Source organism: Ambystoma mexicanum, chromosome 7q (genome assembly GCF_040938575.1).
Source record: "Ambystoma mexicanum isolate Mex_15411 chromosome 7q, UKY_AmexF1_1, whole genome shotgun sequence".
NCBI lineage: Eukaryota > Metazoa > Chordata > Amphibia > Caudata > Ambystomatidae > Ambystoma > Ambystoma mexicanum.
The window spans coordinates 600,304,629-600,331,839 of record NC_090941.1 but is presented as its reverse complement, the minus strand read 5'-3'; the positions used below and the strand labels follow the sequence as shown (position 1 = coordinate 600,331,839).

General features: G+C 43.3%; 2 protein-coding genes across 11 annotated transcripts in view; one reads left to right on the top strand and one right to left on the bottom strand.

The window, feature by feature from the left end:
* EXOSC8 (exosome component 8) overlaps window positions 1–23,398 on the top strand; it is a 639,075-nt gene extending 615,677 nt beyond the window's left edge. For both annotated transcript variants that reach the window (XM_069640787.1, XM_069640786.1), the window contains exon 11: window positions 23,180–23,398. In XM_069640787.1, the coding sequence (XP_069496888.1) occupies window positions 23,180–23,295 (116 nt within the window). In that variant the 3' untranslated portion in view covers window positions 23,296–23,398. The remainder of the gene's footprint in view (window positions 1–23,179) is intronic.
* The window catches only part of SUPT20H (SPT20 homolog, SAGA complex component), a 759,353-nt gene continuing 755,439 nt past the window's right edge, over window positions 23,298–27,211 (bottom strand). For 6 of the 9 annotated variants that reach the window (XM_069640776.1, XM_069640783.1, XM_069640778.1 and 3 more), the window contains 3 exons: window positions 25,157–25,262; window positions 24,598–24,719; window positions 23,298–23,876 (listed from right to left, as the gene is read on the bottom strand). In XM_069640776.1, the coding sequence (XP_069496877.1) occupies window positions 23,748–23,876; window positions 24,598–24,719; window positions 25,157–25,262 (357 nt within the window). In that variant the 3' untranslated portion in view covers window positions 23,298–23,747. The remainder of the gene's footprint in view (window positions 23,877–24,597; window positions 24,720–25,156; window positions 25,263–27,211) is intronic. The other 3 variants (XM_069640779.1, XM_069640782.1, XM_069640784.1) reach the window with 3 other exon arrangements.

The window sequence follows — 27,211 nt, the reverse complement described above, 5'->3', positions numbered from 1 at the left end:
CGGAGTCCGCAAAAAGTCTCACAGTCCACAGACTCTGTGGCTACCGTGATGGGGGCAGGTGAGTCAGTATGATGTAAGGGACATGTAAAAAAAAAAATTGTATCCTTGTAAAAACCCATGAAATTCATTGAAAACACATTGTTAAAGTGATATTAGGTTAAAAGTAAAATCGAAAAACCACAGAAATTCAACAGTTCTGGTAAGCGAATCAACCATAACTCGTGCCACCACCGCGCACTGCTAAGACTAACACCAACACATCAAACGTGACATCACAAATGTCATTGATGACATCACTGATGACCGACATCACATGTGAAATTAGTTTTGATGAAAAGTCCCTACAAGGGGTTGTGATCATAATGTGGGTAATAAAATGTCAGAGGTGATCAGGAGACCTTCCATGAAGTTCTTACTCTATTAAAGAATGTAGTCATCTAAACAACATTGTATTGGAATGTTGTTGTTAGTGCAGGAACCTAATCATACATAGGCAAGGGCTGCAGCATGCACCATAGAAGTATAATATTTATAATCTTGTATTTTTGGATAGTAAAACAATGAATGCTACCTTATCAGAGTTTTGAGTAATGTTAAACATGTAATAACTAGCTAACAATTCAAGATTTACTGCACACATGTGCTAGTACAAACAATACATATGAAGACTCACAATGCATACAAATCAGAGGCACATACAGGGAAACTACACTAAAGAAGAAACGGCATCACCAGAAAATGTTAATAACATTACAGTTTATCTTATGTATACAAATGAATTGTGTTTTTGAAGCCTGCTTATTGCCACATATATCTGCATCATGAGCTGAGACTAAACCCTAAGGAAAGTACTTTAAGAATATACAACAAGTTTAACATCTAGATATGTAGCACGTAGTGAACAAAACTACTTGGCCAAGATGTCAGTGAACAAAAACAAGTGGCCCAGATATGTGATGTCATCAATGACATTTGTGATGTCATGTTTGATGTGTTCGGTGTTAGTCTTAGCAGTGCACGGTGGTGGCGTGAATGATGGTTGCTTAGCTTACCATAACTGGCTAATATCTGGGATTTCTCGATTTTACTTTTAACCATAATATTCCTTTAAGACAGTTTTTCCACTGAATTTGATAGGTTTTTATTATTGCAACTTAACAATAACGTGCCTGTAACAAAGTTTATTTCACTGAATATTACATGGACGCAGTAGCGTCCATGTAGTTATGGTTAAGTTGGTGTTTCCATAGGAAGAGTATTTTTTGGGCGGCTTATTACTTTGCTCCCTCTGGACGAATCCTCACCAAACTTTGCAAAAAAAGTATATGGCCCACTCTGAATTTTTTTGCGAAGTTTGGAGAGGTTTGGTCCGGGGGGTAGGGGAGGGGCAAAGTTATAGGGGGGGTCTCCAACACTTTTGTTTTTTCCCATAGACATAATGGAAAAAAACTTTGCGCACGCCTACAGCCCAAACCGCTGGACGGATTTACACCAATTTGCTTTTGCAAATTTGGTGTAAATCCGTCCAGTAGTTTTTTTTAAAATGACCAAAATGTAAGGCAAAAAAATTAGTGATATCTCCGTTCGCTTTGCGGACGGACTTCCCGGTTCGCTCCACGGACAGTGCCCTGATTGGTCGGGCGGCTTGCGTGATGTCTGCGAACATCCGACGTGTTCGCTGATTGGACGGCGTGGAGCGCATCAGATTTTTTGTGGCACCCGCCATCTTGCATTCGCCGACGACCACGGACAGCGCGGTGAAACTTGGATTAGAAATTGTATTTAGTGGAGTGTGTTGGTGTGTAAGAGTGTTTGGGGAGGGTGGGGGAGTATGAGATAGGTTCAATGTTCTGTATTTTTTATGTGCTAGACGCTTTTGTTGTGTTCGATTTTTCTGTGGACAACACGGCTGTTCTGAAATGTTCGTAAATAAACAGAATGGATTCGGTGTCAAGTTGAAAGTGTTCTAAGAAGACTCATGGGGTCCTGGAATGTTCGCAGGGGGTGTCCTGAAGACGTTGTCTGTATTGTTCGTTGTGAAGCTGAAAGTGTTCTAAGAACACTCGCGGTGTCCTGAAATGTTCGAAAATAAACAAAATAGGGGTGTTCTGAGGACGTTCTCCGTATTGTGTGCCTGCTTAGCTGTATCCAATGAGGGAATGGCACAGAGAGTGAAGTGGAAATGGTAGAAGGGCTGTCTAAGAGTTACGCGGTCCACGGACAGGGCGTGCTACATCCGGGGTTTCCCAGCAAATCCAGCATGGAAAGAAGACTGTGGGGATCAGCCAATCAGATGTTGAGGTTGTGGATTTGTGTTCAAAGAGACTGTGTGTAGTGAAGATGGCAGAACTGGAGAAAGTCAGGGTGTTGGTGCTTGGAGAGATGTTTGTGCATGGGTTACAACAGTATGCTCAATGCAGGCATGTTGCAAAGAATTTTGATGTTAAAGGAGTGGAGGTGGTGTGGAGCACTGTGCCTGATTGCAATGTACAGGGAATTGTACAAGTTTGTGAAGATATGGGCAGGATGAACGGGTCCCCATGTGGTAATTTTGCACTATGGTGCTTTCCATGTGGGCTATGTCAGTGCCCCTACTTTGTTGCAGATTTGGAACACTTGGTTCAAGCAGTAATGAACATCCTTCCAAATGCCAAAGTAATTTTTTCTGGATTAGTACCTAGGGCAATATGGGACAATAGTTCAGTTTTTTTGTCCACAGCAAAACAATGCTAGGTGTGTAATCAACCGAGGCATGTGTGCCTTCATGCTTAGAGCTGGTATGTTCTTCTGTAATAATGAGAATATTGATTCCAGTAATGCTGTTTATTTTAAAGAAGATGGCATTTCCTTATCTTTTATGGGAAATGCCATTCTGTTTTGGAATGTAAGGGTTGCTTTGGAGAAGGTTATGTGAAGATTTTAGGAGTAAAGTAAGAAAAAAAAATACAAAATAACAGATGTCTGTCAAGCATCTGCAAAAAAACAAAAAAAATGGCTCTTTTCAGAGCCAACCTCAGAGGGGAAATGGGGCACACTATTTAAATTTACATTCACCACGATATGTCCGCGGACATCGAAATCACTAGCTAGGGGTTCAGTATGTTCTATGTTACATGTATATAAAGTCAGGGATATTATAGTTAAGTTGTGCTACTAAAAACATATGAAATACAGTAAAAAAAACGTTGTTAAAGGGACGTTATGGTTAAGTTGCGCTAATAAAAACCTATAAAATACAGTAAAATAGCTTTGTTAAAGGGACGTTATGGTTCAAAGTAAAACCGAAAAACCCCTGAAATTCGGCAGTTATGGTAAGATAAGCAACAATAAATCGCGCCACCGTGCAATGCTAACACTAACACCCAGGACATCAAAGATGACATCACAAATGTCATTGATGACATTGCATGTCTGGCTCTCCCTTTTTTCCCTTTACTGACATATCTAGGCCACATAGTTTTCTTCAGTAACAGTCAGGAAGTAAAAATTGAAAAGGTACTATATTTGTAGAGTTGGGGTCAAGTCACATCATATGAAACATATACATAATGGAAGACACAGGCTTGAAAGAGAGCAATCCTTTCTGTGCATGAAGATAATCATTAGGGTTATCAGCACTTTCTCATAGTTTTATTTTTATTACTCTACCTTCCCTGTATATGCTCATATTTGTATACATTATACTCACTCTCCTTTTCTTTGGGTGCAGTCAAATCATGTGATACACATGCAAATGGTAAGTAGCAGCTTTGAAACAGAGCAATAGATTCTCTGCATAAAGACAATCAGTTAGGTTATGAACTCTTTCTGCTACTACCTCTGCTTTTTTGTTTACTTCACTGTCCCTGTATATACTCATATTTGTATGTGTTGTTTTTTGTCTGTAATAAGTATGTATTAAGTGGGTTTTATTATCTACTTATTACATGTTTCACAGTACGCAAAACTCTAATAAGAGAGCAGTTATCATTTCACTATTCAACATGGCAAGATTATGAATATGGCACCTACATCATGTATGCTGCACACACTGCCTATGTCTCTGCATGAGTAGCTTAGTATACTGGATAGAACTTCATAATAGAATGCTATTTATATCAATGCATTGCTTAATGCACTAATTAGCTCATGATATTTATCCTTGACAGTTTTTGGTCAGCATTATAAGAATCCCTTGTATAGAGTTTTTATGAAAGGTAAATGCACATGTGATAGTAAATGCACATGTGATGTCAGTGATGTCATCAATGACATTTGTGATGTCATCTTTGATGTCCTGGGTGCTAGTGTTAGCAGTGCACGGTGGTGCGAGTTATGGTTGCTTATCTTACCATAACTGCCGATTTTCAGGGGTTTTACTTTGAACCATAACGTCCCTTTAACAAAGTTTTTTCACTGAATTTCATAGGTTTTTAGTAGCGCATCTTAACCATAATATCCCTGACTTTAAATACATGTAACATAGAACATACTGAACTCCTAGTGATTTCGATGTCCGCGGACTACCGCCATGTCCGCGGACATATCGAAAATCTGAGCGTGGTGAATGTAAATTTAAATAGTGTGCCCCATTTCCCCTTTGAGGTTGGCTCTGAAAAAAGCCGTTTTTTTTTGCAGATGCTTGACAGACACCTGTTATTTTGTATTTGTTTTCTTCTTTTTTTTCTTACTTTACTCCTAAAATCTTCACATAACCTTCTCCAAAGCAACCCTTACATTCCAAAACAGCATGGCATTTCCCATAAAAGATAAGGAAATGCCATCTTCTTTAAAATAAACAGCATTACTGGAATCAATATTCTCATTATTACAGAAGAACATACCAACTCTAAGCAGGAAGGCACACATGCCTCGGTTGATTACACACCTAGCATTGTTTTGCTGAGGACAAAAAACTGAACTATTATCCCATATTGCCCTAGGTAGTAATCCAGAAAAAAATACTTTGGCATTTGGAAGGATGTTCATTACTGCTTGAACCAAGTGTTCCAAACCTGCCAACAAAGTAGGGGCACTGACATAGCCCAAACGGAAAGCACCATAGTGCAAAACTACCACATAGGTAGGGACTGTTGATCCTGCCCATATCTTCACAAACCTGTACAATTCCCTGTACATTGCAATCAGGCACAGTGCTCCACACAACCTCCACTCCTTTAACATCAAAATTCTTTGCAACATGCCTGCATTGAGCATACTGTTGTAAACCATGCACAAACATATCTCCAAGCACCAACACATTGACTTTCTCCACCTCTGCCATCTTCACTACACACAGTCTCTTTCAACACAAATCCACAACCTCAACATCTGATTGGCTGATCCCTACAGTCTTCGTTCCATGCTGGATTTGCTGGAAAACCCCGGATGTAGCACGCCCTGTCCACGGACAGCCGCGGTGTCCGCGGACCGCGTAACTCTTGGACAGCCCTTCTACCATTTCCACTTCACTCTCTGTGCCATTCCCTCATTGCATACAGCTAAGCAGTCACACAATACGGAGAACGTCCTCCGAACACCCCCATTTTGTTTATTTTCGAACATTTCAGGACACCGCGAGTGTTCTTCTGGCTCACTCTTTTTTCTTTTGCTGACATATCTAGGCCACATGGTTTTCTTCAGTAACAGTCAGAAACTAATAATTGTATTTTATTTGCAGACGTATCCTACAAGTAGGTTCTTATAGTAATTCCCTTAGAGTCCAGTCACATCATATGAAACATATACATAGGGGAAGACACAAGCTTTAAAGACAGCATTATTTTCAAGTAAATAAATGATGGTTTCTCTGTTTCAAAGCTGCTATTTACCCTATGTATATTGTTATGTGTTCTTGTCTCTTTGGGTTTTCTCTATAGTAATGCAATTCTGTAATACATGGGTTTTATTCGCTACTTATTACATATTTCACAGTACACAAAAATCTATTAAGAAAACAATTATAATTTCATTATTCAACATATTAACATTACGAATATTATAACTTCATCTTATACGCTGCACGCAATGCTATGCTTCTGCATTAGTAGCTTAGTATACTAGATAGAACCCCCATAAAAGAATGCTATTTATATCAATGCATCGTTCAAAGCACTCATTAGGGTATGATATTTATTGCAATGATCCTTGACACTTTTTTCGCAAAATTATAATAAGAATCCCTTGTACACATTTCATGAAAAGTACATACACATGTGATGTCATCAGTGACATTTGTGATGTCATCTTTGAAGTCCTGGGTGTTAGTCTTAGTGCACAGTGGTGGCGCGAGTTATGGTTGCTTAGCTTACCATAACTGGCGAATTTCAGGGGTTTTACTTGGAACCATAACGTCCCTTTAACAAAGTTTTTTTATTAGCAAGCAAACAATATACAAAGATGGAGTGTAAAAAGCAATTTCTCAGAGATGGCTGTACACAGAATGTTGCAAACTAAGAATTTATGGTCGTTTACAGTGAAGGTCAGCTGCTTCCATTTTTTGCTCGCGTGCCGGAGAGGCCCACGACTCGCACTATAAGGTTCTATTGTTTTTTGACCTTGACAGACAGGGATCGTGCTAAAAGACTTCTTTTGAAGGAGTGTTGCAAAAACGTAAGACACGATAAGGATGAAATTTCTGAAACGAAACCACTTTTATATATTATATCACTATGAGAAAGATCGTTGGCACAGTCCGAGTCGTATTTTGGGACTGCACTACGCTTAGACAATGGAAAATGCCAATATAATGTAAGTAACCCTTTAGATTATTTTATACCGGAATACAATAACAATAGCGTGGCGTTAAAGCCCGGTTAAGTTGTTCTTGTTCGTTCAATGTGGCATAGTGTTTTCTACCACGCACTATCACTGCCAAATTGGTCCCCTGTCGCTTAGAGGGCTCTGAAAAAGGCAGAGGACAGAGGGTGGGTTAATGGAAATAAGTTAACATACTCCGTTGCACTATCCTCGCTAGCAAATAGTTTCACGCCCTAATAAATAAAATGAATATTTTTAATGAAGATCGGCTGGTGAGACTAATTTGTTTTTTAAAACAGGTATGTCCTTCCGTACTGTCAATGCCACGATTTTCAGACCCCGGCCGACGGATTTTTTTAACTGCCAGGTGCAGCTACCTCTAAACAACTTCATGACCCTCACCATTTTATGGGTCAATCCTTACGCGGTACTAGCGGCTAGAAGCAACATAACAACCATTATGGTGGTCTAATGCCTCGTTGTTGGAACAGCCTTCCGTTTATCAGTGCGACCATAGTGTTTCTTTTATCATAAACCAACACCCTGTGTACCGCAAAGGAACAGCACGTGACTCAAGATGAACGTTTGCGGATCGACAGCAAAGACAAATGCAAATCGCTGAATATTCTCTAAACATTTGATGTCAAATAAAAGTACTTTACGAAATGTACAATCTTGCTGTTTGCTTTTAAATCACAGTTTCATATACTGAATTGTTGCGCGCTGTGTTGTGAGATGATCTGTGTTGTTTTCCGGGTTCTGTGTAAAGTCGCGTAGGACTGGAGACGACTGGGCGCATTTGGCTACGCACCCTGTACCGTCACGGAGAGAGACGGGGAATATGAATGCTTTGATAATGTCAGGCTTAGGGCCGGGAGATATGATTTAGTGTTGCAAAAGCAGGTCAGCCAGGTCGATGGGGCAAGTGATAGGATTATCACATAATGTCGACGCACAGCAGCCTCATTTATCGTTTGTTTAGTGGACAAAAAGTCGGGTAAGGCCCATAGGAAATTGTAATGTCAACGGACATAAGGAGGGTTCTTATAACACTTTCAACCTTACAACGAACAATACGAACAGCGTTCTCAGAACACAACCATTTTGTTTAATTGCAAACATTACCTCCACATCCACTCTTCCTCGTCCCAGTACTTACTTCATGAGGCCCCTGCCTCCGACACAGGACCTTCTTCTATTTCTTTAAATTCCTATAACTCCTCCCCCACATCCACATCACTCAGTTTCATATTACCAAGCCGGAGCATGGGACCTTCCCCGCAGGGAGGGTGAGGAGGGTCTTCAGTACTGTGGCGAGGAAGAGTAGGACTAGGAGTAAAGAAGATTACCAGTAAGTAATCAGAGCATTTCAGGACACTGCAAGTGTTCTTAGAACACATTCAACTTGCCAGAGTACAATACAGACAGCGTCCTCAGGACACCCCCATTGTGTTTATGTACGAACATTTAAGGACACCGCGAGTGTTCTTAGCTCAATTTTAGCTTGCTTGCGAACAAAACAGACACATACTCCGTCCTCAGAACACCCCACCATTTAGTTTATATAGAACATTTCAGAACAGCCGTGTTGTCCGCAGACAAATCGAACACAACAAAAGTGTCTAGCATATAAAAAAAAACAGAACATTGAACCTATCTCATACTCCCCCACCCTCCCCAAACACTCTTACACACCAACACACTCCACTAAATACAATTTTTAATCCAAGTTTCACTGCGCTGTCCGCGGTCGTCCGTGAATGCAAGATGGCGGGCGCCACAGAAAATCTGACGCGCTTCACGCACCACGCTGTCCAATCAGCGAACACGTTGCACGTCCACGGACATCACGCAAGCCGCTCGGCCAATCAGGGCACTGTCCGCGGAGCGAACCGGGAAGTCTGTCCGCAGAGCGAACAGAGATATCACTAATTTTTTTGCCTTACATTTTGGTCATTTTTTTAAAAAAAACTACTGGACCGATTTACACCAAATTCCGGGACCAAGCCCCCACTCCTGCCGCAAATTTGGTGTAAATCCATCCAGCGGTTTGGGCTGTAGGCGTGCGCAAGGTTTTTTCCCATTATATCTATGGGGAAAAACAAAACTTTGGGACCCCCCCTATAAATTTGCCCCCCCCCCCTGGACCAAACCTCTCCAAACTTTGCAAAAAAATTCAGAGTGGGCCATATTTTTGCAAAGTTTGGTGAGGATTCGTCCAGGGGGGGGGGGGCGAAGTTATAAGCCACCCAAAAAATGCTCTTCCTATGCAACTTAACCATAACTACATGGACGCTACCGCGTCCATGTAATATATATATGTATATTTATATATATATATACACAAGGAAAAAACGTTAGTTGCATGGACGTTAAGATGAGAACTTAACGCAACAAAACCCCTGAAATTCAGCTAAACCCACTTTAACTTCATGCCCCCTGTTGCGCAGCCTATGACCACAATGACGACATCACTAATTTCATTAGAACAGTAACTGCCATTAAGCATGGCCTTCAGCCATGGTCAGTGTGCATGGCCAAATATATTTTAACACATAAATGGGTACTAGCTATGGCCTTCAGTTATGGACAGTGGTCACAACCTTCACCCATGTGCACTGAATATTTTAAAAAACGAACAGCCTACCAACCATAGGTTTTGGCCTTTACCAGTGGATACAGGTTTCAACTGTGTTCACTGTATATTATATACACTGATCAAGCACTAGTCATGGACTTTAGCGCAATACTGGCCAGTGGCCACAATCTATGGCTGTGCACACTATATATTCTAATATATAAATGGGCCACTAGCCATGGCCTTTGACCTTGAGCAGTTTGTTCATCTTTTGCCCATGCCCACTGTATATTTGAAAATAATAAAATGCAATAAGTGATGGCCGTCAGCCATGCCAACTGTATATTATATACACTAACCAGCCACTAGTCGTGGTTTTCAACACAATACTAGTCAGTGGGCATGGCCTTTGGCTGTGCCAACTGTATATTCTAACATATTAATGGGCACTGGCTATGGCTAAGCTTTCAACCTTGTCCACTGGCTTTTAATCATGCAGATTGGTATTTTTGAACACTAACCGACCACTAGATATGTCCTTTAGTGCTGGTCAGTGACCCCAGTCTTTGTCATGGCGAAGTCCACGGCCTAAATAGTTATTAAGGTAATCAAAGTTTTCATGAGCTAATTTATAAATGTTCTGTCTAATTCCATTATTGATTTTAATCAGTTCTATTCAGTGTAATTAGTGTTGTAACCAGTGATTTGATTTGTAATGTCAGTGTTGTCATACAACATGTAGAGGTCATCATTGTGGTTATAGGCTGCGCAACAGGGGGCACGAAGTTAAGGTGGCTCTAGCAGAATTTCAGGGTTTCTGTTGCCTTAACGTCCCTGCAACTAAAGTTTTTTTCCTTGAATTTCAAGGGTTTTGTTATTCCATAGATTTTTTAAACGCTACCAGACCACTAGCCATGGCTGGTGGGCACGGCCGAAACACTACCAAACCACTAGCCATGGCCGGTGGGCACAGCCACTCTATATTTTAAAACACTCGCAACCCATTGCTCAAAGACATTCATCAATCACAAACTGATTTTGTCCTGTTTTGACAGTGGTATTATGTATAAAAGATTGCCGGCTTTGAGAACTCAATGTTTTTATGGCAATGCACAGTGAGATTACATTATTTGCCTTGGACCACACACTTTGGTTAAGCAGTGTGCTCCAAGCCCCTTGTTTTATGACCAGTCTCTTGGTGACTGTTGCGATACATCATACGCACCCAACTAACCACATTTAAGCAGCACAGAAACAAAGGGGGGGAAAAAGGACTGGTTGCAAGAATAACATATCCCCAGGTACTTTCTGCACCCATGAATATACACACAGTAAGTGAACATATATCTTAAAGTGAAATATACAAATGTAGTTCATTTGACCTCCCCCTTAAAACAGCGGTATTCAAACTGTTGGCGTGGCCCCGTGGGGGGGTCGCAGCCGCATCGCTAGGGGGCTGCGAGAGACCAGCATGAAATGTAGATTGGAAGAAATGGGCAGGGGCGGCTCACATGGTCGGGCTGAAGCATGACACTGTCTCAGTTTTCAAAGAAAAAGTGTCACACAGTTGTAAATGGATATTCATTGACAGACTGTTTGAATAGTACCCAAGGGGATGCTTTGTGTTAAAATTCAAGTACATTGTGATATTTATGGAATATTTATTCAGCAACAATGGTCAAAATGACTAACTCCGTAGGGAAGTAACTCATCAAACTGGCCCACATTGGCCAAAAAGGTGGCCCATTTTGACTGGCCCACACTAGCATTTAGTATTTTTGGTACAGGATTTGCCCTATGATATATTTTATTTGTATTGCGCTCGTACACAGGTGTTTCAGAGCGCGACCAGGCAAAGGGAAGGGGAACAGGCGAGTAGGCCAGTCCGAGCCAGCGGCTCATCCATAATGGCGAGGGGGTGCCCACCCAGTGGCCCCCTTACCCATTATGGAGGAGCCAAGGAGCCAGCCCAGTGAAACAATGAGCACTCCCTAAGCTGCTTTTTCCAGCTGAGGGAGTGTGTCTGGGCTGGCTGAACTGTCAAAGGGAAACCTTATTTCCCTTTGCAGTTCAGTTCATTCCCCATCCGCACATGCTCACTGAGCCATGCAAGGCTGGGGCGTTTTGCTTCGCCAGCATTGCATAGCTCATTGGAAATGCTGGCTGGGGCACTGTATGTCTGTACGTGCGAGGGGGAGCTCCTGCGCCTCCTCGCACATATGGACAGAGCAGCTTGGAACAGGGCGTTTCAGCACCCACATGCAAACCAATCCAGAAGGTATGTTTATGTTAATTTATTTTATTGAATCATGTGTATGGATGCGTGAATGCTTGTGTTATGTGTGAGTGTATGGTGATGGATGCTCGTGTGAATGATAGCTGTATGAATGTGTGTGTTAGTTTGTTTTGGTCCGTTGAGCTGATTTTGGCAAGTGGTGGATAGAGGGGGGAAGGAGGGTTTTACAATAAAGGCATTTTAAAAATGACTAAACACCTTTGTTGCACAATCCCCTTACCCACCTGCCAAAATCAGCTCTCCTGAGGCGCTGTGGAGCCCAGGGGACAGGGATGGTATATTTATGCTGGACATCTATCATAGATGTCCAGTAAAATATGTCATGCCTGCCCACTGAGCCTCTCCCCCCCAACCCCCCAGCAGCAATTGCAAACTGTTTGGATATTTACCAATATTTTTTTAAAGAATGCTCTACAATGCAACATTTTAACCCATTATTTTATTTTAAAAATTCACAGGGGGAAAACGCACTGAACCCTCCTTGATTGGTTCGGACTCCCACACTGCGCTCGGTCGCTATGGCATTTTTGGGGGAAATAGTTATGCGCCTTCACTTAAAAAATTCACCAGCCGCCACTGGCTCTTGGACTGTGTTGGGAACGGGATGTGGGAGCCCAGTGACTGTGGTGGGAGCAGGATGGGCGGGAACCATGGGATAGCGGTGGGAGCAGGGTGGGGAGAGCCCAGGGTGTGTGATGGTGTGGGGAGAGCCCAGGGACTGGGAAGGAGTGGGATGAGGGAGCCCAGCCACTCTGATGGGAGCAGGTGGGGGAGCCTAGGGACTATATTGGGAATAGGGTGCAGTGACGGTGCGCAATACATACTGTCCATTTGGCATTTTTTTGGGGCGCTCGGCCTACCCAAATTTTGCTCAGGGAGGCCCAGGCTAATCATTTTTTAAGACCACTGGCCTATTGGATTTACAATGTGAGGCAACTTCTTTGATTGGCATGCTTGTCAGTCTCATATACAAAACAATCCAGTGTGCTCGTGTATGGACATCACACATTTTGCAGCTATCTCTATAAAAAAACATCAGCACAGAGGGGCGGGGCAGGCGGGTCCCAAAATATTTATTATTTGCTCAGGGGGGCCTTTGCATAAAAAGTTTGAAGACCACTGCCTTAGAAAAAAGTGCACAAGACAAAATAGCATTGGACTTTAAAAAAAAAAAGTAATGAACCCCAGAAAAATAACCTGAGAGAGGAAATGTTCAATAAATATGCTGGCAAAGTATAAAAGGGGCTCGCCTTTTAAACCCAGCAATCTTTAGTGAAATATTCCCTGGTAAACAAAATCCCAATAGGAAACCACTGCTTGTGGTCTTGTGGGTAAGCGGCTGCACTGGGAACATGACAACCTGAGCAAGCTTGCCAACCTCAAAAAAGAAAACATGTGTTACGTCTGCCCTCTGAAAAAAGTTACACTCTTCACCCACATGTGTCCTTTACTTGTGCCCTGAAAAGCAGCCACAATCAGGGGAGAATAACTGCACCAATATCCAGAATTACAAACTCTCTTGCCACATCATGGGCAAATACTCCTAACTTACTTGCCCTCTCATAATTTCCCCTCCTCACCCTCATGTCTGGCTTTCAACTATACCCTGCTTTATAAAGATAACTTAAAAGTACACGTTCCATAGTGTCACTCAAATATATAAATCCTTATTGAACTACGTTAGGCAGATATTGTGCCATTATTCTCCCCTTCCCCCAGCTCTCCTTGACTGGCAGACTACAAATACAATAATGCAATGCAGCAAAAAATCATTCTCAAGAGTGCAATACTTTCAAGGACTGACAGTAGCACGGTTTCAAAAAAATAAAAAGCGGATGCCATGTGTTTTCTTAGTGCGTTATGAAATATTTAAAACTAAGAAAAGACACAGAACCAGACTGTGGACTGTCTCGCATCCATGCAGTAAGCGGAACCAACCCTGCTTAGCTTCAAAGTGAGGAAGGGGCCGGCCCCCTCAGGCCATGTTGCTCTAAGTGGTCTTGTAACTTTGCTTCACTTATTAGGCACCATGGCCTGAGGGGTCGGTCCTGGTTACTGCATGGATGGGAAACCCAGGTAACCAGTGATTTTTCACCCCCAAAGTCACTATAGCTGTAACAATGTCTATTTTCTTTTATGATGTAAATATGAGTGCTGGCTTTTAGAACCCCCAATGTTTTTAGTTAATGCCCTGTGCAATAAAATTATTTGCTGAGATCACACAATTTGGTTCACCAGCATGCTGCACGCCCCTTGTTTTATGGCCAGTCTCTTGGTAACTGTCCTAATACATCGCAAAACCCCAACTAACCACATTTAAGCAGCACATTAAAGGGAAAGAAAATTACCAGCTGCAAGAATAACATATTGCCAGGTACTTTTGCCCCATATTGAAAATCAAAAGCTGGCACCCATGAATATACGCATAGTAAGTGAACATATTTTAAAGTGAAATGTACACATGTAGTTCAATAGGCCTACTCCTTAGACGAAAGTGCACAAGAAAAAATAGCATTGGACGTAAGTAATGAACACCAGAAAAAATAACCTGAGAGAGGAAATGTTCCAATAAATATGCTGGCAAAGTATAAAAGGGGCTCACCTTTTATACCCAGCAATCTGTCATGAAATATTCCCAGGAAAACTAAATCCCAATACGAAACAGGTGCTTGTGATCTTGTGAGTAAGCGTCTGGACTGGTAACATGACAACCTGAGTAAAGTCCTGGCAGCCAAATACTTGAGCAAGCTTGCCAACCTAAAAAAGGGGTTGCATCTGCCCTATGAAGAAATGTTACGCAGTCCACCCACATGTATCCTTTACTTGTGCCCTGAAAAGCAGCCACAATTAGGGGAAAATAACTACACCAGTGTCCAGGATTGCAAACTCTTGGCACGTCGTGAGCAGATCCTCATGACTTGCCCTCTCATCTGTTCCCCCTCCTCAACCCCATATCTGGCTTTCAACAATACTCTGCTTTCTAAAGATAACTTGAAAATTACACATGGTGCCGATCAAATATAACATTCATTATAGAACTATGTTAGGCAAAAAGTACACAATTGTGGCATTATTCGTACTGCCCTGCCAGAACGCAATTCCGCAAAAGGCAAAATAAAATGGTCTGAGTGCCAAACTTTCAAGGACTGACAGTAGCACGGTTTAAAAAATATATATATAATATGGATGCCCATTCGGTCACCCATTCATGCAGTTAACAAGACTAACCCTGCTTAGCTTCAAAGCAAGGAAAGGGCCGGCCCGTTTCACCAAGTGGTCTTCTAACGTTGGCTCATTTACCTTGCAACAAGGCCTAAGGAGGCTGTCCCCTTCCTCACTTTGAAGCTAAGCAGGCATCCACCCTGGTTACTGCATGCATGGGAGACCTGGATGGCAATTGTGATACTGGTTATGGCCAGTGATTTTTCACTCCCGAAGTCACTATAGCTGTAAAATTCTTTTTTTTTGTTAAACAGTAACCACGGGCACTGAACTACATATACCCTCAGCTATCCGTGGTCTTATATATTCGCAAATATCGGAAAAACGGGTGGGAAAAGAAAATGCTTTCATACTTCCCCCACCCCCTCACCAAGTGCCCCCCCACCCCTTGTTCAGCTTCCCCCCACTTCCTAGATGGCCTCCTCCCCCACAACACACACTGTTTCTGTGACGCAGTTGCTTTGAGATGTCGGCTATAGCCGAGGCTACAGAAAGCTTTGTGTTACAAACTCAGTCCCTTGACCCCCTCCAACTCCAAAATTTCACTTGATGCCCTCTAGCCACCCCTGCCACCTCTAGCCTGATGCAAATAACAAGGGAGGTCCTGGGAGTCTCTCTGCCAGACATTGGGCAAGGCTCTCATAACCAGGACTAGAGTCTTTAGCGCAATATCTTTCAGAGAAATATCCAAAACATATCATTCTGTGTCCTGCCCTGGGGCAGTCCAGCACCCAAATGCTAGGCAATTCTCCTTTGAACAAGAGTACCAAAAGCAACCGCAGACACGTGTTTCGGTCTGGTTGGACCTCATCAGTAGGGTGGAGTTGTGCCTCTCTAAGAATAGTGAGCAAGGGGTCCACGTCTGGATTCCCCTAGTAACTTAGGGTGACACCCAAAGTTACTTAAAATATGCATCTAGCCTGATGGCATTTGCATGTTCTGACGAGCAAATGGCTTTTTTCATGCGTTTCCTTTTCCCATATCCTGGGCTATAACCTTGAATATCTCTTACTTCGAGAGAAAAATAAGATGGCGTCTGTTACAGTTCTAAAAACACCCAGTTTGGGATAAATCCTCAAGATATACCAGTCTATTTTTGAGAAGGGAGCACGTAATAACCCCAAGCCAAGCATGAATCGCACATTAACGCTTTGTGCCCAAGTTGTTTTGGAGCTGGTCCAAATCCTTCCAGCAGTTTGGGCTGTGCGCTTTGGAAAAATTGACCTTTGTCAATGGGAAAATTAAGGGGAAGTAGGCCACCACTTTGGGGAAAAAAAAGTTTTGTATGCTTTATAACTTTTTTTTAATGTATCTTTACACATTTTTGCAGTGGGGCGGGGGGTGGAATGCGAGTCCCTAATCACTTTCGAAATTTCAGTCAAATCAGTTACTCGAATCAAAAGTTATTAACAATAGATTTTTAAGGGGTTACTATGGGAGTCTGACTCACCTTAACAATCGGGCGGCTATCGCTGCCTTTATATATATATATATATATATATATATATATATATATATATATATATATATATATATATACACATATATACATATGCACACACATTTCTGAGGCTTGTCGAACCTGCTTAGATCACATCCTATGCATAGGCCGACATCTAGTGGTAGCTGCAGAGTATTACACTTTTTGTTTTCGAAACTCGAAAAGGGATGTCGACAGGGCGTGCCAAGAATACTATCCCTAGTGTGACATCTACTGTACCCATGGTCCTACACACATCAAGGTCCCTCAGATAGTTTTTTCAGCCATCATAGTCTGACGCATATCGCAGAGTTCTTTCTTGGCTGACGCCATTACTTAATAAAGTTTAATTCTAGTATGTCTGTCCTTTAGACAACTGTTTACCGCAAGATCTTCGGCGACTGCTTCAGGGACATGGTTCATTTGTTGACGACAGCAACTCCCGTCTCGACGATCCTTTGTCTACGGCCTTTCAAGGCCCCATCAGGCCTCGGCCCTGCACACTAAGGAGACCGGGGGAGGTTAATATTCTAGTCTTTTTTAGAGAATGTTTATTCCCCTTTACTCCAATTTATTTCGCCAGTCTGCCAGTAGCCTCGTACATCATGGAAAACACTCCCTTTAAATATTGCCCTTCCTTTAATAGGAAGTTCCCCCGGAAGGATTTGCACCGGGTGTGCAACCTTTGTCTCCCCATGGACCATGCCGAGGAACAGTGCAAGTCTTGCTAATTATTCAGGCCAAAAACACTAAAGGACTGCAAGACCAAATGCTGGGCCCACCATGCCATGCAGGCCGAGGCTGCCATGGAGGTTGAGGGAGCCTTGAGCAGCATCAACGTTATAAGTGATGCTGAGGGCGATCCGGATCCATCGGATTCCTGTGTGCAAGCCCATGACCCCCCCCCCCCCCCCCCCCAACGGTTCTGTGACGGGGACGACACCCGGCGGCTCAAGTACTACCAAGTTACATCACAGCAAACATATCCCCCATTACCATGTCGTCGACCGATAAGCCACATGCAGCGTCAAGGGGAAGGTCTGATCATTCCCTGTCCTCTGGGTCATCGCGATCACCACACAACAGGCCCCCGAAATAGACGTTAAAGTCAGTTTCCGACACTGCATCTACATCTAGGAAGTCCCCGGGAGCCAACGACTGGGCATCGAAAGACGCGTCAACGGCTTTGCGGAGAAGCTCAAAAACTAAAAACTGAGCAAGTTAATCAAAAAACATGTTCCTGACACCCTATTGAAGGCCAGAATATCGAAAAACCACAAGTCTTCGATGCCCAGGTTAAAAAAAAGTTCAGGCTACTAAAAGCAGGGATTACACTACCCCAGAGGGCACCTTTTCAGGGGCTATGCACCATAAGAAAGCCCCTGTCCCAGAGCCCCCCACCTACACCTCCTGCTACATCTGTATTGCCAAGCTCCTCGCAATGGACCACAGAACAATTCGACAAAGTCATGAGAAGAATGTCCTGTTTTATATACTTCTTTGATGATTCCCCCCCAACCCCTCCTCGAGGTCCTCCAAAACCTTCAAGGAAATCCACAAAGCGGGGCAGCAGTCACTCAAAAAAACCCACCTAGACACCTCACAGGCTACCACCTGGTCACATCGGGAACTAGGTTAAGGCACTTATTACCATGGCATGCAAGGCTGTCAAGACCCTGAGGACGAAGGGGACAGTGGAATTGGACCAATATTATGAACGACGACTATGAGGATGTATACATCAAGTCCCCAGACCACACTGACCCACTGGTGGCTGACTTCCCAGTAGACAACCAGTTGCAATATGACCTGTTCTTAAAGGCTGCAGAGCATTTCAAAATAGACACCCAAGAAGCCCAAGTCGACAAAGACTTTGTGGAGGACATCCAATCGGCAACTCAATTTACCCCCCCTGTTACAATTGGTACAGAGACGTATTCAGACCTCTCTGCTCAAACCCAATTTGACACGGGCAGACAACCCTTGCATCGAGAAGATGTTCAGACCAGCCCGCTCACACCACTTATACATTAGGGGGCAGCTAAAGCCCGACTCTTTAGTAGTTACCACTACAAGAAAGAGGGTTGGGAACCCCTCTGGCCTCTGCCGAAGCCCCTCCTGGCTAGGAGAGAAAGAAAATCTACACCCTGGGCAGGAAGGTCGCAAACAAGGATAGCTAATAACACAACGCTATTAGCCAGTTATAATTGCCACAAGTGGGATGAAATCACAAAACCGATAGATTCAGTCCCAGAGCCCCTAAAGACTCAACTCTTACCATCGCTGTGGGGAAGCAGGTAGCCAACTGCATCCTTAAAAACAACCTGGACACAATGGACAATGCAGGAAGGATCATGGCAGAAGGCACACTGATTAAACACCACGCATGGCTACACCAATCAGGCTTCAAACTAGAAACTCAGGCTACATCATTAAACATGCCCATTGAACCCAACGCTTTGTTTGGCAAAGCAGTGGAGGAAGCACTCAAAAGCACAAAAGAAGAATGATATCCTCAAATCTCTAGGGCAGCTCACCAACAAACCCTTTGTGCAAAGAGGGGGGCTCGAACTCTTGCCAGTTTAGAGGACAAAACGCTCAACGGCCCTCTAATTACAACCAAAGAGGCCAAAGTTCCTCCTGGGGTTCGACACAGGGGCAGTCCTCCCAGAAGGGTTTTCAAAAAGGCCAAAGAAGGTCTAGGAGTAGGGGCAGATGATCCTCCTCTAGAGGGGGCTCAACCCCCCTCCCCCGCAGCAACGAGCACCCTCTACAGGTTTCATCCCATGCCACTCCAGTAGGAGGTTGTATTTCACACTTTACCCATGCATGGGAGGGGATCACTTCGGACAAGTGAGTAATTTCCATCTTGGCTGTGGGTATTGCATAGAGCTGATCCAGAAACCAGTCAATGACCTGCCAAGACAAAGACAGACCTCACAGGAAGAACAACGTATACTGTTGGAAGAGGTGAAGGCACTGCTTCTAAAGGACGCCATAGAAATCGTCCTGGTAAACAAGGGTATTTATTAAATGTACTTCCTTGTGCTGAAAAAAGATTTCATAATGCGCCCTGCAAACACCTGTCAAGCCACGAAAGTTCTGCATGACAACGCTACAGGAGGTAATCCCACTGTTAAAGCAGGGGGACTACATGGCAACCTTGGATATGAAAAATGCATACTTTCATATTTCAATGTTCCCAGCGCACAGAAGGTTCTTGCGTTTCAAAATAGCGAACCAACACTACAAATTCAAGGTACTACCCATCGGTATAGCCTCCGCTCCAGGGGTATTTACCAAGGTACTAGTGGTAGTGGCAGCGCATCTACGCAGATAATCAATCCCAGTGTACCCTTATCTGGACGACGGGCTTATAACAGGGGAGTCCCCCCCAAATTTCCAAGCAAAATACCCAAAGAACAATCAATCTGCTGTTCCACTTGGGATTCTCAATCAACGAGAACAAAATCAAGTTTCGTTCCAAGCAGGGCTAAACAGTTCCTAGGAGTTGTCATGAAGACAGAAGAGGGTCTAGTCTTTCTGTCAAACGAAAGAGTGCAAAATCTACTGCTGCAAATACCTCACTATCAAGCCGGTCACCAAATAGTACGCAAAGCAATGCACTTGCTCTGGATGATGGCTTCATGCATTTACCCGGTTCCGCTCGCACGGCTGCGCATGCATCCAATGCAAGAGTTGGCAGCAAAACAGTGGTCTCAGACAAGCGGTCAGTGGGATGATCTAGTGGTTGTTTCGCTAACCCTAGTACAAGCACTATGCTGGGGACAAAGGAAAACCTTTTCACAACCCTACAGTGCAAGCACATCCATAAAATGAAAGCTTTGGCGTACATCTTAGCTAAAAGCTGAATTGCTATGGCATGGAAAGCCCAGAGGGGACCTAATATAGAGGATTGGTGGCGAGATTTAAGGAAGTGGGCGCAGGCCGAGACGGACGATTGAGGGGAGGGGGGTGCACACTCTGGCTCATCTGCCGCCAGTGAGGAGGTCATGACATGAGACACCCTGATTACAAAGTCTGCTACAGAAGCAGATGAGGAAAATATACCCCCATAAAGACCATGAACATTATGGCTACCAACCTGAGCTAAGCGAAATGACGTTCATATAAGTTACAAGCTGTTACTGAAGGCGACTTGGGGGGGAGGGAACCGGGGAGGGAGGGACAGTTGGGGTAAGTGACTAGAAGGTTCATATGTGATTGCTGTTCATGATGTACAAGATTGAATCACGAAATGGTTACTCTTTGTAAAAGCAAAAATCTATAAAGCCTGTTTCAACAAAACAACAACCCTACAGTGCAAGCAGTTGCCATAACAGACGCATCACTCAAAGGGTTTGGAGCCCATTACCTTCACCACACAGCGCATGGCCTGTGGACACAAACCACAGCCCAAAATCACATAAGCCTTTTGGAACTGCTAGCAGTGCTCAAAGCACTGCAAGCTTTCCAAGTGCACCTGTCAGATCAAACAGTACAAGTCCTCACAGACAGCACCACTGCCATGTTTTACATAAACAAGCAGGGGGGGGGGGGGGCACTCTCACTCCAAGTCTGTTCAGGCTAGCACAAAAAATTTGGAAGTGGGCACTCAAGCGGGGCATGCTCCTAACATTGCAACATGTTCCAGGGGAACTCAATTTTCTGGCTGACTCATTAAGCAGAGATCCTCTACCCGAAGAGCACGAGTGGCAGCTCGACAGTAATGCCCTAAACGATATCTTCTCCCAATGGGGTGACCCCCCCTCCCCTTTATATTTGTTTGCCACAAACCAAAACATGCAATGCATCCAGGTTTCCACAACACGGGTCCAAGGGGAACGACTGTGGATGAACAGGTCATGGAAATTTGCCTCTGATTGTAGAAACCAATCCCCCCCCCACCCCCCGACTCCGCTACTAAGCAGGTTGGTGAACAAGATGCACCAGGAACACTAATCCTAGTTGCTCCTATGTGGGCGAGACAACCTTAGTTTCTACATCTGCGCAAACTGGCAATGTACGATCCAATCAAACCCCTACAACATGCTTACACTGCCCAGGGGAACAATGTTACACCCACAACATCAGTCTATGAACTTGGCATTTTGGCTCCTGAAGTCATCGAACGTGGCCATTTAAAACTACCTCAAAAGGTGTATGGACATCCTCAAGGAGACACTCAAACCAAACACCAGACATTGTTATTTTAACAAATGAAAAAGATTGGTAATATGGTGCCAGTCAAAGAATATAAACCCGATAGAATATTCACACATTCTCCATTACATGCTCCACACTTACTAGAATCCGGGCTAGTATTTAACTCCATCAAAGTTCACCGAGCTGCTCTATCCATGTACACCACTTCTCAAAGCAAAGTGTCCTGGTGGAAAATCGTGGTCATAAAGGCATTCTTGGAGCGAGTAAAAAGACTTTACCCTCCCATTTCAAACCCCCTTCCAGGGTGGGACCTAAATGTTGTACTTCCAAAACTCATAGGACCCACCCTTTCAGCCTATGCACAAGTCCAGCCTTAACACCTTACAGATAAGACAGCTTTTCTGGTGGCTATCACCCCCATAAGATGTCTGAACTACAAACTTTGTCAGTGCAAAACCCTTTCTTGTTATCCACAAATACAAATTGGTATTAAGAATGCACCCTAGGTTTTTACCTAAGTTCATATCAAAGTTCCATATCAACCAGTCCATCGAACGGACTACTAGCTTTCTTTCACCCTTCAAGCACAGCTGAGAAACAACTCCATACACTACATTTAAGGAGGCTGGCCCTTTACTATGTAAACAAGACAATACCACTAAGGAAAACAGACCAACTGTTTGTCTCCATAGCACCTGGCAGGGAAGGTGATCGCGTTTCAAAAAACACCATCTCCAAATGGATAGTGAAATGCATACAGCTCTGCTACTCTGTCAAATAAAACTCTGCCTTTCACACCAAGAGCTCACTCTACCAGGGGTACAGGAGCTACCTTTGCATTTGGTGCAAACGTCCCGCTGAATGCCATTTGCAAAGCAGCTACATGGAGTTCTATTCATACTTTTACTGAGCAGTACTGCATTGGCACACATTCTAAAGCAGATTCACAGGTGGGACAAGTGGTGCTAAAACATCTATTTGCCGCTGAAACCTTCTCACAACCCACCACCTTCTCCAGACATTGATCTATGCATAGCATGTGATCTAAGCAGATTCCACAAGCCTCAGAAGGGATACATTACTCACTGTAATCGTATTTCTGATGCTTGTATCTGCTTAGATTCACATGCGCCCACCCTTCCTCCTGTGTGGAATAGAAGGCGCATGGATGTTTCCTGGCTTAATCTGCTTTATTACATCTGTACTCACGCTACACTTCATGCTACCTCATGTCAGAAACAAAACAATCTGAGGGACCTTGACGCGTGAAGGACCATGGGTACAGTAGATGTCGCACTTGGCATAGTATTACTGGTGTCCCTTTTTGAGTTTCGAAAACAAAAAATGTAATACTCAGCTGCTACCACTAGATGTCGGCCTATTCATAGCATGTGAATCTAAGCAGATACAAGCATCAGAAATAAGATTACGGTGAGTAATGTATACCATATATATATATTTGTAGTGTTTGCTTGTAAGTTACTGCAGCACAAACTACTTGCCAACAGTGTCAAAACAACGTAAGTGTACTACACTTCCAAGGAAGGAATTTGTCCTATAACTGAGGAATTGTATTGGGTTTATATTTTCTCTGTAACCAATCGAAATAACATATTTAAATCAATTATATGTCTAGATTAGTCCATGTTTTTTTGCAAAATATTGAGATGATATATAATATATGATATTATTTTTTCAGGTGGAAGTCCCCTGTCCGGCGAAAAGCTTCAGGACTGTATAAGCCGTGCAATCACCAGGCACAAGGAGGTCAAAATGCTCATTGATGAAGTACTGGAAAGCATGAAGACAAAATAAACAAGACTCAAGATTATTTTCATTTTTTTTTCAAAACGGACTTATAAAAAATATAATTACAGTCATCACAATCCTTTTGTACTAAATAAACAAATTGCCATTATGACAAGGAGTCCTGCCTTTCTCATATATATATATATATATATATATATATATATATACACACACTATAAGAGATGTTTGGAATGGCAAAATAATGCACAGTAAAAAAAATGATGCACACAATCATTTCTCAGGACCCAGGGTGCTCGCTGCTGACTTCCAGTTCCACTTCTTGAAATACTGTGAGTACGGGCTCACGGGCTAGTTTTGATTTCCGGCATAATTTCTTTTGTTCATTTACAGATGGCCCTCTTAATTTATAAAAACACTGATTTAAAAATCTTCTAAAAAATACTTTCATAAGTGGTGTGTTGAAAAAAATGTCCTTTTTATCAATATTGAAGAAACCATCAGGATTTGGGGTCATTTGGCAGTGTTCGCTTCATTTTACTTTTTGATTGGCTGGCGGAATGGTGATGATGTTGCTGGGCTGTTTGTGCTGCTGCCATAGCCATTTGATGCTGCAAGAATTGCAGCTGCTGTCAAGGAGAGGAACAAAAGACAAAAGGCAGGTTTTTTTAATAGAAATAACCATTGCATGAAGACTGACGAGATCGAAAGCCTGAGGGGAAGTCTGGGATGGAAAATATCACATACTGAGGCAATGAAAACATCCAAGCAGCACCAGTGGCACAGGAGCTTGCGGAGGCAAAGGTTAAGAATCATGCAAAAAGGCAGACTAGTGTTTTAAGGTGCCCTTTAATCTCGGGTGCAGCAAGTAGCAACTTCTGCTAAAATGTAATAAAACCAGCAAGAATGGATTTGTGCTGTACCTCATATGATAAAACATGGCATAGAAATAAAAGCCTTGTTTGCGGCTTCCGTCACTGTGGAAATTAGTCATTTTAATGATGCGACTGGTTACCAAAATCATCTTAAGATCCCAACCACACCTAGCAGAACTCCTCCGATATGCCACAAGCGCTTCTGGAATGTTAAAAAGCACTCCAAATTCAATGGCGAACATCTCCAATGGCCATAACGAATTTACAGCAAAAATATGTAGAGCAATATCAAAAATCAAAGGGCAGCATTCATTTGAGGCAGCAAGAACTACAATTTTGCATATACCCAGAGAAGGCCAAAGGGCTAGCCTTAATTTTCTGCTGCCCAGAATAATTGATTGTTTTGGGTTTTCTCTGAGAAAGCTCATGGTGCCAAGATTCTAGTTTTGGAGACTCAGAGAAGTTGCAGGATTACTTGTATCTGTTGCTGCTGCAAGGCCTGTTGCTGCTGCTCTTGTAAGGCAGAGGAGAGCTGGAGTCTCTGCTGAGGAAGACTTTGCCCAGGTCTGTTCACGGCAGAGCCAGGCTGAGACAACACTACAGAAAGGAGAAGGGGAGAGCAGGCAAGTCAGGAAAGGCAGACATGGGAATAGAAAAGGGATCAGTGAAACCTATTGGAAACTATGTAAACTAGGTAAAGAATGTAGGGTCATGTTAGTTGAGGCATGCGGTTAGATAATGGAAGTGCTGGGGACATGAAATGTTTACAATACCTCATACTGGACCTAATGGCATACTGCGAGCTGTGCGAACAATTGGCATCAGAGCACTTTCATAAATTCTAAGCCTTTTATCCTATCCATCAAATATGCCACAGGTTGACTGTGCATGATAAGACCTTAGACTTGTTGCATGTGTGCGCATTTTAAATGCCCCAATGCAATTGTAAGGGGAACTTGAACTACTACTGAAATCTCTGCACTTTGTTCCAGTATGATACCGATTAAATTGAGAGGACTTGACAAGATACATACCAGCTGCCTGTGGTGGCATGAAGCTCCCTACACTCGCTAAATTAAGAACAGCACCTTGTTGCGCAGTTACAGCCTGGTCTTGATTTATAAAACCTTGTTCCAAACCCTAGCAAAGGGGAAAAAAAAAGGCATGTGTTAAAGATGCTCATGGTCTATTAAAAACAAAAATAAGTCACCAACCAATGAGGTACCAGTTTGTTCTCCACAATCAAGGGCGGTCATGTAAAAGGACAAAGAACATGTCAAAAAGGCCTTCTATGTTGCAACTTTCTGTCCTCCCACCTCATGCTCCAGCAAGTTGCATGTCTTTATTATACCCATGCTTCTATAGCCGGTCCTCTGCCCCAGTGGAGCAGAGAGAAGGAGAAGTCAGGGGGGTTGAGGGGTAGTGACAATATGGGGGTCAAGGGCCCCCTGTATGACTCTGCACTAGTGAATGCGTCTCAATATGTGGGCGTAATTATTTTTTCTTTAAGAGTCTGTGGCATTCACTACAAGGGAGATCATCACAAGCTTCTTAGCGTTACGCTGGCTACAAAACGCTTAAACTTGATCAATTGTAAAAATAGGACTTCTCAATGTCGGGTTTTAAGGCAACAACTACCAGATATTTTACTGACAATCCGCTTCTATTTCAATGTTACTGGATCCGTGCTTCCTGCAAGTCCATTTAATTTTAAAACAATGTCCCACTGTCAAGACTGTTGCAGTACTCCTTGCTTTGGAGTTGGCTTACCCGACTAGGTTGTTATGGATATGCCATCTCAGACATGAGATCACTTCCACTGCTGCACTCTCCTTGCCACATTGGTAATCAGACAAGCTTGTTGCAGTACTTTTAAAAACGTTGAGCCCCACAGCAATGACCACCCCCCCCCTCAATCCCACAAAAGTGGATGAAGTGATATTGACCGTGTACCAGTTATATGGTGCAGAGCTGAATGAATGAATGTCGACTACCAAGTTTCACGAACACTTGGATGCTACTGAACAACATGTACATTTTGTGTTGTACTCTGCCATTTTTAAAATTGTTGCGTCACCTTGAAGAGCGACTTTAACAGCACATCTCCCAAGGGATTCAAATAAGTATATGCTAGAGCAGTATGTGTGGTGAAGAATCTCCTCTTTCGTCACTAGCCGCTCACAAATCATTCGCCTCGACCAGTTCACATCCACCTCACGACCAGTAAGAAAAGGTGTCCCACAAGGAGCATCCCTATCTCCCCTAATCTTCAACCTAAAACCCCTGCCCGCAATGAACCGCTCATACAATCTTACATGCTACAACTACACACACAACACCCAGATCATCCTTACAGTTACAAAATCTCAAGGCTCCGGCAGTCTAGAACTGTTGTCATGCCTCTCGGGTACTCAACCCTGGGAAAACTGAAATCCTAGTCTGAGGGAAAACAGCCCTCCTTCCCCAACCAATCCCATGGCCTCAATCCCTAGTACGAGCACCGGCAACTTCAAACGTAAAAAATAAACTTGGATGCACGTTGGACACAGACCTATCGCTCACCCAACACACCACCTCCATATCTAAAACCTCTTTCTTCTGCCTTCAGTTTCTTAGGCATATTTTCCCTTACCTCTCCTATCCACACTGCTTCTCAGCCATCAACTCCATCATCCTGTCTTGCCTAGACTACACAAACTGCCTCTATCTAGGCACTCCAGCATTCCAGCTAAGGAAACTCCAAAGAATACAAACGCGGCAGCACGCCTGTTCATTAATCTACCCCCCGATAGAACACATCAGCCCTACACTAAAAATCCTCCATTGGCTCCCGATTGGTGGACACACTACCTTTAAAGGCATGTGCATCGCACACTGCGCCATCCACAACACAGGTCCAGAATTCCTCCAAGACAAAATCCAGCCCTCGAGGAATCTCAGATCTCGCAGAGAATATCGCCTAGTGATCCCACCTTACAACTCCTCCAGGCTGGGCGAATCCACATTCTCCGTTCAAGCGACAACTATCTGGAACTCCCTACCCCTAGACATTTGCAACACTGAAAAATCACCCGAAATTCAGAAAGGCC